The sequence below is a fragment of the Natrix helvetica genome (assembly GCF_964273705.1).
Source record: "Natrix helvetica genome assembly, chromosome: 3".
Classification (NCBI taxonomy): Eukaryota; Metazoa; Chordata; class Lepidosauria; order Squamata; family Natricidae; genus Natrix; species Natrix helvetica.
Genome location: NC_138549.1, coordinates 114,755,812 through 114,774,018, shown reverse-complemented (window position 1 = coordinate 114,774,018; position 18,207 = coordinate 114,755,812). Strand labels below are relative to the sequence as shown.

The following is an 18,207-nucleotide window of genomic DNA, read 5'->3' as shown; positions in this document are numbered from 1 at the left end:
TGAAGAAGCTTCTTGGAGAAGTGAAATGTTTCCAAAGGGGGAGGAAAAAAAAAAACCCCAAGAAAGTCCAGTTGAGTTTTGAAAACCACAATTGGGACATTCATCTATTATTTCTTGTCTTGCCCTCAGGTGCTTTAGAGAATAGGTTGATCCCCTCTTCTCTATGACACGCCCCTCAAATATCAGCAGACAAAAAGACTGCTATCATGTCAGCCCTAGTCCTTCTCTTCATTAGACATTTCCAGTTCCCATAACTATTCATTGTCTGGTTTAGTCTACAGTCCCCTGATCATCTTTGTCGCTCTTCTATGCACTCTGAGAAGTCTCAACATCTTTTTTGTACTGTGGTGACCAAAGCTAGATGCAGTATTCCAAGTGTGGTCTTATCAATGCAGTATAAAGCAGTACTAACACTTCATGGGAATTTGATATTATCCCTCTGTTGATGCAGCCTTGGATTACATCATGGGTTTTTTGGCAGCTTTGGCACATTGCTGGCTCAGATTTAAGGGATGGTCTCCTAAAACTAGATCCATTTTACTGTTACTGCTGTTGAGGCAGGTGCCACCTATTCTGTACCTGTTCATTTGTTTTTTCTTGCCTAAGTGTGAAGCCTCAACTTTCTCACTATTGAACTGTACTTTGTTGGATGTCTGCAATCAGGTTTTCATAAACAATAGTATGATACATGTAACATTTAATATGTTAAACATAAATGTCAAACACAATGTGAAGAACAAATATTGGGAAAGTGATTGCTTATCTGCATCAAGATGATGTCAACATATTCTCTAGGAGGTTCCCAGCCTGGCCCTTCTGGTTCTTCCAGTGGTGCATCTATTGTCTCTATAATTAAGTATAAAGTACATTAACATGTAGTCCTCAATTGACCACCATTCATTTACTGATTGTTCAAGGTTACAACAGCACTGGAGAAAAATAACTTACGACCGTTTTTCACACTTATGACTGTTGCAGAATCCCTGTGGTGACATGAGCAAAATTGGCAACTGGCCATGTATTTATGATGGTTGCAGTGTCCTGGGGTCATGTGATCACCCTTTACGACTTGACAAACTAGGTCAATGGAAAAGTCACTTAACAATCATATTAGTGACGACTGCAGTGATTCACTTAATAACTGGCCAGAAAGGTTGTAAAATGGGGGCAAAACTCATTTAACTGCCTTGCTTAGCACTGGAAATTTTGGGCTGAGTTTTGGTCGCAAGTCAATGACTTGCCAATACTACTGTTTTCTAAATATCCATTGATTAAATTGCTTTTCAGGACTAACCTGAATTTGATAAGGGATTAATTTATGGTTGTATGTCTGGCTGAAAAATTAATGGATTATTGTTGTTGTTTTTCTGCTACTACCTAATATTTGGTAGAATTTTGCAGTCCAAATAAAGTACCGTATTTTTTTCACTATAAGACGCTGTGGGCCATAAGACACAGCTAGCTTTTGGTGACGAAAACAAGGGGAAAAAAATCTGCCTCTGCCTCCCAGCATCCAGCGGTATTCATCTGGCTAGTGTCCTTGCAGCAAACAGCAAACAACCTGGTCAGCTTCAGCACGTTATCGTAGCCTTATTTAGCACGAGCAGCTGATTGGCAGTTGGATCGGCCTCCTGGAATGCCGCTGATCAGCTGTTCCAGGCTGCGGGGATCACTGCCGCCTATTGCTGCCTCTGCACCTCTGCATTTTTGGCCATTCCAGGCGGTGGGGATCATGGAAAATTGGGCACACTGAGGCTAAAAACGGGTGCGCAGAGGCCAAAAACAAAGAGGCTGAAAACAGACGGCAGGTGGGGGCTGGCAGATAGGCGGAGCTTCGGCAACATTTGCTCTATAAGATGCACAGACATTTCCACCCACTTTTTTTGGTGGGGGGAGTGCATCTTATAGACTGAAAAATATGGTAATCTAATCAATTTCCCTTACTATCAACAAGCATAGAAGCCAAGTGGATAAATTTAAAGAAGGATACTATGTTTCTGGAGCCTTTGTGTGGTTACCATTAAGGTTTATTGAATTAGTAGATATCTTCCACGAAGCAGAAATGAAGTTTCAGATCTGAGAACCTAAGGAAAATATAAAATGCATCTATGCTGACATTGATAATCAGGATGTCTTAGCTACTGGTACAGTGAAACACACATTTTATAGAAAGTTTGCTGAAAAATCCTGGTTTAATGTGGAATCTAATCCTTAAGGTTAACTTGGGATGTGGAGGTTTCTGAATAAGAATATCCAGCATCACAGGTATTTTGTATTTTCCAAGGAAATGTAAAAAGCTTTCTTTTGCTCTGGTTTATGCATCATAAAGAGTGATTAAAAGAAAGCAATGGCTTAGCAAAATGTATAAATAAGATCACAATTGACTATTTAAGGTCAGCACTGAGAAGCAGTACTCTTCAAAGTTTCAAATGATTTTTCCTGCTGTACCTGGATATATTGAAAAATGAATTTGAAACCTCTATCATTAAGATTGTCAGGCCTGCAGTCATATTCCTTTTAGGATTTTTGGCCTGCCACACTCTGTCTCTTTCTTTACTACGCTGTTTCATTAGTGGGGAATTGGGAGGGGGAATAGTAAGGAGTAGAAATGTAGAATGTGTTGTTGTCAAATTAAAACATTCCTTTCTAAAAGCCCGAGGTCATCTTTTGTCTCCGCACCTGACTGGAACTAGATGGATGGAAATGCCAGCATGGCAGAGGAAGATTGGACCATGTGATGGACTTGTGGGTGTGGGGACAAGTTCATGAACTTTCACCTGGGTGGGAAACCCAAGAAGCTTTCAGATTTGGGTTTTCCACAGTTTGTACCAACATGTCTCTCTTATTAAATTGGAACTTTTATGAAAGCTACACCTTGAACTCTGATTGAATTCTGGATGATATTTGGAACGCTGACAAAGATACTTTTTAAAAAGCACATTATGATAAAAACATAGGCTCTGTTAAAGCACTTTATTGTATTATTTTACATATATTGAGTATCAAAATCAATACCAACCTCCCATTGGGTTCCAGAAGATCAACTGGTAAATAAGTATAGGTTAATGCCAGTTTAACCTACAATGGTGATCATGGTTTATAAAGGAATGTTGCACCTTGATTCCTATAGTTATTACATAACCCATAATAAAGTTATTAAGATACCATCAAAGACAGAAACTATTAATTCTGCTGCCTTCTGGTGGTTGATTATTTTCAGCCTCACATTCAACATTAATAAGCATAGCATTGTTTTTAAAAAATAAAGACCTGGGAATGTTATAAATGGAAATCCCGGAATTTTTATCTTTCATCTTTTCAGAATGTTCTAGCGTTATTGGGAGCAAGGACAAACATGTTAGAAAATATATGATTACATCAGCATCCCTGTCATAAAATCTTCCCCGCCTACCTCCAGTTGAATTAATCATAATTTTTCCTGTTGTGGGAGTTGGATTTGGTAATTATAATTCAGGAGGAATTATAATTCAGGAGGAATTATAATTCAGGAGGAATTATAATTCAGGAAAAAAGCTGAAGGTTCAATTTTTTGCATGTTTGAAAAAGTGGGTCTTACAAAACTAGGGATTAGACTATTAGGATATTAGCAAAACTTTTTGAAACAGCTGTACAAATGGTCCTCGATTTACAACAGTTCATTTAGTGACCATTCAAAGTTACAACAATGCTGAAAAAAGTGATTTAAGACTTTCGCACAACCATTGCCACAGCCCAGTGGTGGGTTGCAGGCGGTTCGCCCCGGTACAGGCGTATCGGTGCCTGCCCGCCTGCCCGCTGTCCTTACCTGTATTTGAACTCTTTGGCCTTCTGCGCATGGCGCGTACGGTCCCACACAACACTCTGCCAAGCAGCTGGAGTGTTGCGGAGGCTCGCAGAGGCGTCGCTGGAGGGTATGACACATGCAGGCGCTGCACGTATGTGTGAGCGCACTGTATGCCTTTATGTGGTCAACACCGGGCCCTGTTGCACCGTACCAGTTGTAACTGGATCCGGAACCCACTATTGCCGCATCCCCATGGTCACTTGATTAAAATTTGGACAGTTGGCCACTGACTCATATTTATGCCAGTTGCGGTGTGCTGGGAGTGGGGGGTCATGTGATTTCCTTTTGTGACCGGCTGACAAGCCAAGTCAATGGGGGAAGCCAAGATTCATGTAACTGTGTTGCTAACTTAACAATGGCAGTGATTCACTTAACAACGGTGGCCAGAAAGTTCCTAAAAACGGGGCAAAATTCACTTAACAAATGTCTCCCTTCGGAACAGAAACGTTGGGCTCAGTCGTGGTCGTAGGTCGAGGCCTACCTGTGTTGTATAACCATGTTTTTCACCACAAGAACAGGCGTGACTAACATGCTAATTTCCGAGGGAGAAAGCACCGGGACAAAATGAAAACGTTCCTGGCATTCACGCCACTTCGGGTTGAATCCCGAATGAATCACCCCCGGAGAAGCCTTGGCATCTTTTGCAGGGGGCGGAGTCCAGTAGAAAAGCACCCCGCTTCGTATCTTTTGCCCAGAGCCGAGTGGGAGGAGTCGGAGTACAAAAGCGACCGCTTTTGCCGCGGATCGCCCCGCTCGGCGATGAGGATGAGCGCAACTGCTCTGGTTGCTGCTTTCCTGGGCTGCTCGCTAGCCACCTTCCTGCTGCTGAAATGGCGGAGGCGGCGGCAGGTCCAGGACAAGATAGCGAAGGCGAGGAGACGGCGGGAGGACGCCTTCGAGCAAATGGGAAGAGCCGCACAGCGCTTCCAAGAGCAGGTTAGGGGAGAAGCCGTGGGGTTTTCCTCTCCCCCTCCTCTCCCCCCAGCTCTGCCACTCGGAGGTCTGTGCAATGAGCAGGCCATCCCCAAGTTCACAACCCCACGTTCACAGCCGTAGGGAGGAGCCAGAGTGCCGAGAGCTTCGAAATGGGGATGGACTGGCTGGGGGACATTGACCTTTCTTCTAAAGCTTACAGTTTTTCTAGAGGAAGGCAGCTCCTTAGTTTCCTTTTTTCATTCCACACTTAAGAGGGAGGGAGGGGGAAACGCCTATCTGGACATAGATGCTTATCCCGGTTGGTGCAACCGGTGCAGACTTCTATAGGCCGATGAGATTCGACCGGGATTCGACCAAATCCAGATGTTTGGTTCTCGCAGGAAGGTTCGGTGGGGCAAATAAGTTTAGCCCCAAACCTCTTGTGTCAGCAGTTTGCGTGTCACTCGTTGGCTTATGCACTCCCACATAGATTAGTTTAGCAAGGCCGCTGGAGGGCGGCTAATCACTGAAAGAAGTCGAGTATCTGGATTCTGGAGATTTAAAGTCTGCTCTGTATGAATTCAGTTTTGAATCCTTGAGTTGCTGGAGATCACTATGTTAAAGGCAGGTGAGATGGCGAAGTTGGGAGGTTTTGATATGCGTGTGTTTGACGAGTATATTTTTATTTATTTATTGTTCAATTTATATGGGCACCTAACTCAAACCGACAACCGGGTGGGTGGGTAACAATGCTTAAAATGAGATTACAATTAATATACCAAAATCATAAATAATGTATGTGGCCTTGTCTAATAAAACAGTTCTATTTTGAAGTTTATCTGATTAGAATATTAGACACAGGATGCATTATTAGACATTTGCCCGTGCCTGTATATTTCATCACACAGTCAAGGATTTGTCTTGAGTAAAAGGTTAGTTTCATTTTTATAATTAAAATGAAATCCGAAACCATTCACCTACGCACCCATCCTGTCCTATTGAGTCCCTGCAGCCAGTCATCCTCCAAAGGGAGATCAACTGGTTGTGGCCATCTGGAGCTTGCAAGCCTCCAGCTTTTTTCTCACCCAGCAGTACCCAACTTACTTTTCCATGTGTAGGAAGTTAAAATCCACCCCTCTCCTAGAAAAATGAAATATCCTGGGAAATATTGAAAAGACAGATTTCCCTGGATAAGAAACATGTTTTTAGGCAGGAAACAGACTCATTCTTAATAGCCCTCACCGTTGTCAATCCGCCATTAAAAGGCCTGAGCCAGTCTATTCTACATAACAAAAAGCTTCACCCCTTCAGGTCCAGGGTGATGGGATTAAGGCATGATAGTATTAGCCCTTTACCATCTCACCACAGGGCACCTGGGAAGAAGCAACACTCAACCAAACTTGGACTCAAAAACACAGCCTACAGAGTTGCCCCTGCATGGCCCTATGGGAGTCTTGACAACCAATCAGAATACAAGCTCAGGTTCAAAGCCCAGAGAGGACATAAAACAAGGGACTTTCAGCATCTCTGTCTTTTCTTCATCTAACATCTTGAAGCATGTGATCACCTTTTCTATTCAGAAACTCAAGCCATGTGATCCTGTTCATCATTAAACCATCTTTCCAAGCAGCCTCTATGTTTCCAGTGTCTCCCCCCCCCCCTTGGAACTGAATCCAGAAGGACATTTCTTCCAACACATTCTTAGCAGCTTCTGAGAAAGGCACTGGGCCCAGTATAGGGTTGGCTTTCTGACAGAGCCAGCTTTCAAAGCAGGTGTTGTTCTTGTGAACCTGTAGGGGCTGCTTTTTTAAAGAAGTTCCACAAATGTCCCACATATGGTTTTGTTAGAAGCTGATCGGTGTATACTGAGGTACTGTGGTTTGCTACTGTTAGCTATATTTTGTGTGCTAGACTGACTATTTTGATAACTGAATTACTGAACCTGTATGACTTGGACTGTTAACCAGATTCTGAATACTTCTATATTTCTACATAGTAAACTACTATATTTTTATACTATTCAGTGTCTCTGTATGCTGGTTTGTGCATGTTATTCCATATCATGCTCATTACGCTTCTCTGCATACTCGCTCTTCTAACGGGGAGCTTAATTACTTAACAATTTTTTTTTCTGAAACACAGATTTTACATGTACTGTATAAGGTTGAATCTGCTTTGCATTGTTTTTAATATGGATCAGAGCATCAATTACAGGACTGATTAGTTTAGACTGGACATAGCTATATTACAAACATTCTAAATGTTCATTGATAGATTATATACGTATCTAAAAGAAGCAGTGTTTTATTATACCTAAGGATTTTTTCTCTTTCAGAATCCAAATCACCAACCAGAACCTATTTTATCACTGAGTTTGCATGAACTCTGTCAGAAACTTCGGGATGGTTCACTCACACCTGAAAGTGTTTTCTACACCTATGTGGATAAGGTGAGGGATCATTCCTTAAGCTAACAAAAATGAGAAATATATGTAGGGTAGGATTATTATGACTCAAGCTGAACTTTTCCTGAGGATCCATAAACATTTTTTTTAAAGAAGATTTGAAAATTGTTTTAGGAATCTACCTTTTTCTTGTGGGTCATATTTCCATGGCATCTTCTTTCCTGTTGCTGTTATAAGGGTCTCAATAGTGACAGAAAATTTTATCTCTCTTGCATAGAAAGCATTTTGTCAGTGTAACAATAAACTTCACATACAGATTCTCCAGCTAATTATTCAGAAAAAAACACACTCATTGAGTTCAGTGGTTAATACTCCAAAGTAGGCGTATATACCCTGTTTCCCTGAAAATAAGACAGGGTCTTATTTTCTTTTGACCTCTGAAATAAGCACTTGGCCTTATTTTTGGGGAGGTCTTATTATTTTTGAGGTGCAGGAAGCGGCGATCGTGGTCCCCTCATGGCTGCTGCTGTGTTGCAATATTTTCGGGGAGGGCTTATTTGAGCACATGCGCTCAAAAGTCCGATTGGGCTTATTATCTGGGGAGGTCTTATTTTCAGGGAAACAGGGTAGTTTGTTTCTCCCAAAAGCCAACATCAGGTAATCTTTTCAAGGCTTAAATCTATTAATCTAGAAATAATTTGATAATAAATGCACAGAAGTGAAACTTCTAGTAAGGAAGAAGAAATTGGCCTATACCAGAAATAGATCCAAAGTAGCAATACCTACCAGTCCTTCAGCAGAGTGGAACCTGGTTTTAGTATTTGGATCGGAGACCAACAGGAAAACTTAGGGCTATAAGCTATTTAGGCAAATTGAAAAAATATCCTAGAAGAAGACAGTAGTAATATTCCATATTGTTACCCAAACCAGCTGTTAAATGTGATTGTGAAGCATTAAGAGCTGACCCTGATTCAAAGAGTCATTCAGTCAGTTTTTCTTCAACCTCTTGACGAAAAGAGGGAAGTGTGAAGCAAGAATCATGGTCTTTTTTTTTTACCCTCTGGCACTGATACATACCTGCTGGGTGAAAATTTTTACCCAGGAATATTCAGAACCTACTTATCTTCTACATTGGGGAACTCCAGTCTTTAGATATGAGAATAATTGGCATTGAACAATAATGCCCATGTAGAAGAGAATTAGTTACCTTGTTGAGAAAAAGAAAAGGGTAACACAACTCACAAGAGAAAGAAACTAAAGAGATTAGATGAAGCAATTGTCAGGGGAAAAAACACCCTGTTGGAGATCAATGGACCGTGGCTGATTCCCTTCCGCATATCTTTTGAGATATTTAGAAAAGAAATACTCTTTAAGAAAATATTCTAATTAATAAACAAACTTTAATAATAAAATAAAAAAATAAATGATACAGAAATAACTAAAGGTTACATTTTGATAATGAAAGCTCCTCAGCCAAAAGTTGGCTGCCGAACAAAAAAGAGAGGAATTTGGAATGTGTAACGCGTGCGCAATAAATCACTTTCAGATAAAAAACCTTTTTTTGTTTTATGACCTGCGCAATAAAGCTTTCTTAGTTTAACTCTTGAGTGTCAATTCAGGCAGTTCAGGCCTAGCAAACTTTTTAACATCGTGACACCCCTTCTTTTGCTAGTCTGGGCTGACGTCATCAAATCATCAATTAAGGCACATCTTCTTTCGCAGATACTCGTGTTGATTTGCGGCAAGTGGTTTGTTAAGCATGTCTGCAATCTGATCATGTGTAGAAACATATTGCAATTTAACAAAACCTTGCTTAACTAATTGCTTTGTGTTTTGATAACGAATGTCAATGTGTCTGGACCTAGAACCTGTAAAATGTGACTCAGAAGTATAAACAACAGATACATTATCTTCCATCACAGTGATTGGTCGAATCGGACGTGTCCAGATATCTGTGATCAAAGCATCAAACTACGTTAGAGAATTACAAGCATCTGAAACACAAGCATATTCAGCTTCAGTAGATGAACATGAAACAAAACTCTGTTTTCTCACTTGCCAGTAAACAGGACAACCATTTAGGAACATCATGTAACCAGAAGTGCTTTTGCGTGACTTCTTGTCGCTCGCCCAGTCGGAATCAACAAAACAAATCAGCTTTGGTTGATCAGTGTGTGTTGGTTCTAGCAATAACTTCATGTGCTTAGTGTGTTTCAGGTATTTCAACAACTTCTTAATGCATGACCAATGAAATTGTGTTGCCTTACCTACGTGTCGTGATAAAAGATTAACACTAAGTGCGATGTCAGGTCTGGTCCAACTACTAATGTATAATAATGAACCAATGACTGAACGATAAAGTGTTTGATCCTCGAACTCAGGACTTGGTTCATGTGTTAAGTTGTGAAAATCTGTTTGCATGGGTGTCTTTGTTGTGCTAGCATCTTTCATGTTGCAATGATGTAGAATGTGGTCAATTTTCTCTTCTTGTGAAAGACTAAACCCCTTCTGTGTCTTTTTAATTTGAACACCTAAATAAGTGCTAATGTGTCCTAAAGATTTTAGTGTGAAGTATCTCTGCAAACTTTTAGCAAAAATCTCACTCATTTTCTTATTTGGACCAATATAAACAATATCATCAACATAAACAAGAATTATCTCATATGCATTGTTAGATCTTTTTGTGAACACGCATTCATCAGTTTCGGACTTAATAAAGCCCATTGAATTTAGTTTGTCAGTAAGACATAAATACCACATTAAACCTGACTGTTTCAGACCATAAAGACTTTTGTTCAGGAACCAGGTATCCCCTTCTTGCTTTCGGAATCCTGGAGGGCTTCTCACGTAGATCTCTTCATCTAGGTCTGCATGTAGATAAGCTGTGTCCACATCAAATTGAAAAACTTCTAAACCAAGAATAGTTGCAGTGGTTAAAGCAATTTTTACACTTTCAGTTCTGACTGTTGGTGAGTAAGTGTTTGTGTAGTCCTCAGGATAACGTTGAGCGAAACCCTGAGCTACAAGTCTGGCTTTGTATAAAGACTCACCATTCGGTTTCTTCTTGATTCTGTAGACCCATCGGGTGCCAATGACTTTCTTGTTTGCTGGAGGTTTTGCAGGTGTGAATACATTAAGTTTCTTTAAACTGTCCATTTCATCCTGCATTGCATCATACCATTTGTCTTGTTCTGAATCAGGAAGCTGTTTGATTTGTGTGTATGTCTCTGGAGGAAGAGTAACGTTGCAAATCAAAGGTACTGGTGTTTTTGTCAGTTGCCATGAATAACGTTGTGGAGGGATTCCTTTTGTGGCCCTCTTGGAGCGTCTAGGAACAACAGACCAGTCTTCTTCTTCTTCTTCATCATCATCCTCGTCCTCACGTTCGTCGCTAGCATCAGCATCCGCGGCTTGAGAAGACGGAACATCAGGTTGTGAAGAACTGGTAGAAGGAACATCTGCCTGCAAATTGTCATCAGGCTGCGTGGCATCTGGAACACCATCTCTAGGAAAATAAACTTCAGGATCATTGGAATGAATCCTGGACCAGTCAATATCTTCCTCAAAATTAGCAGATTGTGAAATGACAATCACATGTTTAGTATCAATGAATTTATACCATTTTGAATTATCATCAATACCCATAAATCTTAGTCTCTTTGCTACTATACCTCCCTTTCTTCTTTGACTTAAGGGAGTGTTCACCATAGCATATGAACCAAAAATGTGGAGGTTCTTGAGATCAGGCTTGTAGCCATACAGCATGTAGAAAGGAGTTTGATTGATTACACTGCTCCAAGTACGGTTGACAATGTAATTTGCATATTTGATTGCTTCACCCCAGTATGCGTTACTGAGATTGGCATCTTCTAGAAGACAACGCATCATGGTTTGTAGAACCCCTTGTCTTCTTTCTACGACTCCGTTATGAGCCGGTGTATATGGAGCAGATGTCTGATGAAGAATTCCATTCTTACGCATCCAGTCCTGGAAACGCTGAGACATGAATTCTGCACCACGGTCACTCTGGATTCTGGCGATGCGAACTTGGTATTGTGTAGAAACAAACGCTGCAAAGTCTTTAAAGATCTGAAAGGTCTCAGATTTCTCTCTCATAGGATATACAAATCCATATCTAGAATGATTATCTACAATTGTTAAAAAATACTTTCTGCCACCAAGTGTTGGTGGGAAAGGACCCACTATGTCAGTGTGTACCAAATCAAAAATGCGTGTTGACAGGCGTGTAGTGTGTTTGGGAATTGCAGCCGCCTTGGATTTAGCCTTTTTGCAAACCGCACAATCCAAAAACACCTTACACCCCTTTAGATCCAAACCTTTTGCGAACTCCGGCATCTTTCTAAGAACACGGAAACTGGCATGTCCCAATCTTCTGTGCCACTTGTGAATACACCTGGAATGCAAAGGTTTACCAGTTAGTGAATTCTCAACATTAACAGTTTCATGAGGACCCTCAGGCTTGCTCTGAGCAATCTGTTTTTGTTTTCTTTGTTTGTTGGCTTTAGGAGCCTTTGGCACAGTAACGCTTTCTCTCTCTGGGACAACTCTCTCTGGGTCTGCGTTGTGCCTTTTTGGAGTTTGCATACTTGCCTGTGCTTGCCCTTTAGGCTTTGGCTTTAAGTAATAAACACCACCAATCAGCATGGTTTCAGCAACAATATCACCATCTTTAACTAAGTAACTTGCCTTTTCGAGGTGGTGAACCTGGAACTTTAAATCTCTAGACAAGTGACTTTGACTAAGCAAATTACTGGTTGCTGAAGGTATGTAATAAACATCAGGGATGTGTGTATCGAGTTCTTCAATGTAAACAGTTCCTTTTCCCATAACCTTGCAAGTGTGGTTGGTGAAGGAATACAGTTCTCGATACTCGGGCTCTGGTTCGCCCATCTCTGTGAAAAGTTCCCTTCTGTGGGTAACGTGCACAGCTGCTCCACTGTCTAAAGTCCACAAAAGACGTCTGTCGAACTTTGGATCAGGTTGTGGAACGTTGGTTATGGCCAGTGTCGCAAGCGGAGCTTGTGGATCACGCCTTGGACCACGACGACCTTGTCTTCCGCCTCTACCTCTGCCTCTGGAATCTGTTCCTCTGGGCTGGTACGTGGCGGGAGCTGGAACTCGTTGGGGACAATCCCGGGTGTCATGTCCCACACGGTTGCAGGTGTAGCACTTTGGCATCCTTGGAGCGTAGCCTCTTCCTCGGAAGGGACGTCTGGCTGGAGCCTTTGGTGCTGGAGGCCGTTGCAGATGTGGGGTAGCTAACCTGATAGCTTCGTCTTCCACTAAAAGTCTGCAAACGTGGTTAACTGTGCGTTGAGCAATAGGCACGTAGTTAATCTTTGCAACAGCATCTTTCCATTCATAATTCAATGAGTTAATGATGATGCTAATCATTTGGATATCATCGATTACATGGCCATTTTGTCTCAATTCACTTCTCATTCTTTTCAGTTTGGTCAAATGTCCACCAATTCGTTCACCAGGTTTCAACTTCGAACCATGGAACTCAGACATGAGCAAACATGAGGATTCAATTGAAACGGGCCTGTAGCAATCTTCCAAAATAGCCCAAATTTCTTGGGCAGTTGCATCAGGTGGAAAGATACCTTGGATCTCAATTTCCATTGACATGAGTAAAGTCGTGATAGCTCTGTTTTCGAGGTTTCTTATTGCAGGTGTCCAGGGTTGACGGGGAGGATCAAAAACCATGGAATATGTGCCTTCTCTTCGAAGCAAGAGCGCAATTTCACTGACCCAGGCTTTATAATTCTCTCCTGACTCCTTTAATTTGGACTCACCAGTCAAGGGGGTGACTGTGAATACCTGCTGAGGAACGATTTGTTGCTCTGGTTGCAAAGCTGGTTGTTGAACCAGGGGATGCTGGGGTTGCATCATTGGCCTTTGCGTGGCAACATCAAATTGGCTTCCTCGAATTCGCCTTTGGCTTTGCCTTTTTTCATCTAGGGAGAATTCCGCACCGCCAGGGGGTGTTGAAGACTTAACCTTTGAGGGCAAAGTTTGGGCTTCTGTAAAACTCATAGCTAATTCTTTAAACCTCATCATCTTTTGCTGTAATGATTTTTCTCCGCCAGCAGATGGCAGTGCAGCTTCACTTCTTGGCTGCAGCCCTCTATACATGGCCTGAAGTTCAATTGACTCAAAGGGACCACGTGACCTCGGTGACGTGTACATGTCTCTTTGTTCTAATTGACCAGTGAACTCTGTGGGGTGTGTCTTAGGCTGTTGTTTTGAAGAAGACAAGATGGCGTCCTCAGACATTTTGGGAGTGGGGGAGCTTCTCCTACTTCGCTTTATTTCGTTAAAACACACTCTCGCCTCCCTAACATATCTTTCTAAACGTTCTATTTGATATAGATAGCTTTGCATTTCTTGCTCATCTGGGGAGATTTCATAAACTTTGCTTTCTGCGTGGGAGGATTTTTCTTCTGCCGGCAGTTGCCGTTTAGACTTTTGCCGTTCATTAATTGTATCTTGATAATGAGGGACATTTACTGACCTCAGTCCGTAGATCTTGCCTTCTGTAACTCTTTCCCCCATTTCTGGCTCGGCACCTGAAGAATCTTGCTCCTCTGTGTCTGAGGGAATGGATTCTTTCGATGCCCGCTTTCCATGTCCGTGTTTTTTTTTTTCTTTTCTTTCTCTTCGACATTGCTAATTAGGCTTAGTCGGTTATCTTTAGATAGCATGAAGGGAAAATACAGCCATAAATTGTAGTCATCTCAGCTGGTCATCAAAACCATCCTCTGCTACCAAGTTGTCAGGGGAAAAAACACCCTGTTGGAGATCAATGGACCGTGGCTGATTCCCTTCCGCATATCTTTTGAGATATTTAGAAAAGAAATACTCTTTAAGAAAATATTCTAATTAATAAACAAACTTTAATAATAAAATAAAAAAATAAATGATACAGAAATAACTAAAGGTTACATTTTGATAATGAAAGCTCCTCAGCCAAAAGTTGGCTGCCGAACAAAAAAGAGAGGAATTTGGAATGTGTAACGCGTGCACAATAAATCACTTTCAGATAAAAAACCTTTTTTTGTTTTATGACCTGCGCAATAAAGCTTTCTTAGTTTAACTCTTGAGTGTCAATTCAGGCAGTTCAGGCCTAGCAAACTTTTTAACATCGTGACAGCAATTGTCTTCAGACATGAGGTAGTTTAGTAGAGCAAATAGTCTTTCCTTCAAATTTCTGTTTTTTTCTCCTCTTTGTAAAGGCAGGCGTAATTTCACAGGAGAAATAAAGAGGCTGTCTTTCCCTGCTTTTTCTAGGCCTTGAAAGTGACTGCAGATGTCAACTGCATAGTTGATTACTTAGCAGAGAATGAATCCCAGCTTCTGCATCTGAACAGTGAAGGAGAAAAGGGCTTGCTCTATGGAGTTCCCGTCAGCATAAAGGAATCCATTAGCTGCAAGGTATAGCTGGGGTAGGCCTTTGGTGGGTACGCAGAGCTTTTGTGTGTCTAAAGAACAGGTGGATGTGCAACTTGTATTTCATTATATAATAAGGAGCATCTTGGCTTTGGATTTGAATTGCTTCTAGCAGATGCCTATACATCACAGGTGTCAAAATTGCGGCACCATGTTGCCATTGTGTGATGTATCACGATGTTTTTTCCCTTCGCGGAGCTGCGGTGGGTGTGGCCTACATGTGAGGCATCTGCCCCATAGGCTGCCAGTTTGACACCCCTGGTGTACATGTTAGTCAATATGAGATCATTTTTTTCATTTGCCTGTATTTAATAGCTCAAGCCACGTAATGTTGAGCCTTGCTCTCTTTTATTTGTTACATTTTTATGTTGCCCACCTCCCTTCTAAGGTGACTGGGCAGTTTAAACCCTTTCTAACAGGGCCTGGAGCAGGGTGATATGTGAGCTATGTAAGTAAATAAAGCAACCCAAACTGTATATTATAACCTATTAAATGAAATAATAAATGTATAAGAATGACAAATGTAAAGAAAAAGAATTATGTGAATGTATACTTAAAATGGTATCAAATCTCGTCCTTAAAACTCAAATTCAAGATCTGATTTTTGTCCTTGTCTTGTAAGAAATCTAACAGTGGTCTCCAAGTTGCAAGAAAGTTAGTCAAGTTGCTTTTTTCTAATTAAAGCAGTCAACTTCACCATCGAACTAGTTCCATTAATGTCAGTGACTAATCTTCAATTGTGGGTATGCCCTCCTCTTTCCATCTTTGTACAACAACCTTGTAGCCAATGTCATACATAACCCCATGTTTTCTTCCCACCGGTTTATCTGCCATCCCTAAGAGCTTGTGGTTTCTTGAAATGGGTGGAATCATATAATTTAAATTGGAAGCCGTGGTTTAAAAACCACAGTTAACTTAGTTTAGTTTAGTTTATTAGACTTCTAGACCGCCCCCTCTCCCCGAAGGGACTCGGGGCGGTGTACAGGTACCAAATTAAAACCATACAATCAATAATAAATATAATTAAAATCGGATTAAATAGACCCCTGTACAAGTTTATAAAAATTAAAAACTTAACCTTAAAACCAAACCGTAAAATTTAAAAATACAAACTGAGGTGGGAAAGCTGGAATTAGGCCAGGCCGGCTAGATGAAACAGGTGGGTTTTGAGCTTCTAAGTCAAAACCAAACTGGCCTAGTGTGATGTGTAAATTCTATTATACTGCTAATTAATCTAGCTTACTATGAGCAGTTCTTATGCCAGGGGTGCCCAAACTTGGGAACTTTAAGACTTGTGGACTTCAACTCCCAGAATTCCCTTGCCAGCCATGCCAGCTGAGGAATTCTGGGAGTTGAAATCCACAAGTCTTAAAGTTCCCAAGTTTGGACACCCCTGTCTTACACTGTTCAGGATTTCAGGGAGAATTTTTCTATCAAGAATTTATCCTTGGACCTTCTGTGTAATAATATTCTTAACATTCCGCAGGGAAACTAATAAATACATTACTAATGTGTTGCTGCTTTTTGACATCTTAAACCGAGCATCACTGAATGATGTCTGATGTTTCTATGGGGAACCTGAATTTCCTTTTCATCTTTATATCTTTTTCCTCATCACAGGGCCATGACACCACTTTGGGCTTTGCAAAGCGTCTCTTCCAACCAGCAGCAGAAGATGCTGTGGTAGTGCAGGTGTTGAAACATCAAGGAGCAATTCCATTCGTAAAAACAAATGTTCCCCAATCTCTACTTAAGTAAATCATGTATATATATATATATATATATATATATTTGCCATTATCTATGTTTTGATTTTTATATACAGGTAATCCTTGACTTAAGACTATTCACTCAGCGATCATTTAAAGTTACAGCAACACTGACGGAAGGGATTTATGATGAAGTAAATCATTTGAAGTTACAACTGTTGCAGTGCTCTTGTGATCAAAGTTCAGGTGTTTGGCAGCTCACCTGCATTTACTGTACAGTCGCAGGAGAGTTTCAACCCCTTTCCCACCTTCCCTGTCTTCCCCCTCCCTTTTGGGCTCCTGACCCCCTAGCTGACCTTTGCCATCTTGCTCCTCCTGTTGACCAAATATGCTGCTACATCCACTCCTGGGTTTGGCTTATGGTCACTCAGTTGCATAGTCCTAATCAATAGCTACACTCAAATCACATTCACCTGAACATTGAAGCACAACAGGTTCTTTGGAATACAGTGAGACCCAGTGAATTTAAAACAAGAGTAAAAAAGTGTTGGTGATGATAAAACAAAGACAAAGCAAATAGTGGCTCTATACAAATTGGCTTGTCATCAGCTAACTAGACTGTATGGTATGATACCGAAGTGGGTGATTCAAATTGACCAAAGGACCGGTATTTTCACCCAGATAACAGTACCCCTTAGTTCTACCATCACACCTTTGGTCAGCACTGTATAAGTCAGGGGTGTCCAAACTTGGGAACTTTAAGACTTGTGGACTTCAACTCCCAGAATTCTGGGAGTTGAAGTCCACAAGTCTTAAAGTTCCCAAGTTTGGACACCCCTGGTATAAGTGATAATTGTTAAAGGTTAAAGAAGCATATATATTTTTAAGAAGTAGAAGAATTGAGCTTGACCAAGTCTTTACAATGCTGCTTGGGACTTAATTGCTTATGATAATCACCATGTCCTCTTCAGAATTCAAGAAATGTATTTTTTTTTAAATTCTGAGAGAAAAAGGGGAAAAATATCCTTATTAAGAGGCAAAGTGTAAATACCATTGTTTCAGATTAAGATTAATCAAGGGATACACTATAATTTTATAAAAAGGCTAATTGAATCATATTCTTAGATCACTACCTGGAAGAACTATTAGGAAAATATTTGGAACGATTCCAAAACCAATTGCTGACAATATTCTTTGTCTTTTCAGTTATGATTGCAGTAATCCGATCTTTGGATCAACAGTGCATCCTTTGAATCCCACAAAAAGCCCCGGTGGATCGTCAGGAGGTGAAGGAGCTCTTATTAAAAGTGAAGGATCCATTCTGGGCATTGGCACAGATATAGCTGGCAGCATTCGTATCCCAAGTGCCTTTTGCGGAATTTGTGGTTTAAAAACCACTAGCAACAGAATTAGGTTGTATACCAACCCTATTCCTTAAAATACAGAGTTTAAAATATGTATATAATTTCTCTGAGTCCTGCTCTATTCCTGATCTATATAACTGTATATCAGAGTTGCCAAGAATGGGAGAACTAATAATTAATTCAAATAGCAAACATTAATCAATCAGATCATTGACTAGAACAAATCATTCAACCTTTGTTGAATTGCTTTTTACATCTGCAATCTTATTTCCACTTCAAGTGAATTCTGTTTAACCTCTGAATAGGCTGTCCTGTTTTATCCTGCTGTACCCTAATCAAAATGTTGTGATGTTCTAATGCTTTTTGGTTTTGTTTTAATTAGTGGGGCAGTATATAAGTCTAAGTGCTATCAGACTATTGCTAGTTTAATAGGCTTGGCTGGAATCTTGACTATTTTAATTTGTATGAACTAATCATGTTCAACTAGGTAAACCGGAA

General features: G+C 40.7%; 1 protein-coding gene across 1 annotated transcript in view; it reads left to right on the top strand.

Moving 5' to 3' along the window:
- Positions 1–4,374: 4,374 nt before the first annotated feature.
- The window catches only part of LOC309388735 (fatty-acid amide hydrolase 1-like), a 35,994-nt gene continuing 22,161 nt past the window's right edge, over positions 4,375–18,207 (top strand). The window contains exons 1-5 of the mRNA XM_081946328.1: positions 4,375–4,780; positions 7,095–7,208; positions 14,478–14,621; positions 16,257–16,390; positions 17,552–17,758. Of these exons, the coding sequence (XP_081802454.1) occupies positions 4,409–4,780; positions 7,095–7,208; positions 14,478–14,621; positions 16,257–16,390; positions 17,552–17,758 (971 nt within the window). The 5' untranslated portion in view covers positions 4,375–4,408. The remainder of the gene's footprint in view (positions 4,781–7,094; positions 7,209–14,477; positions 14,622–16,256; positions 16,391–17,551; positions 17,759–18,207) is intronic.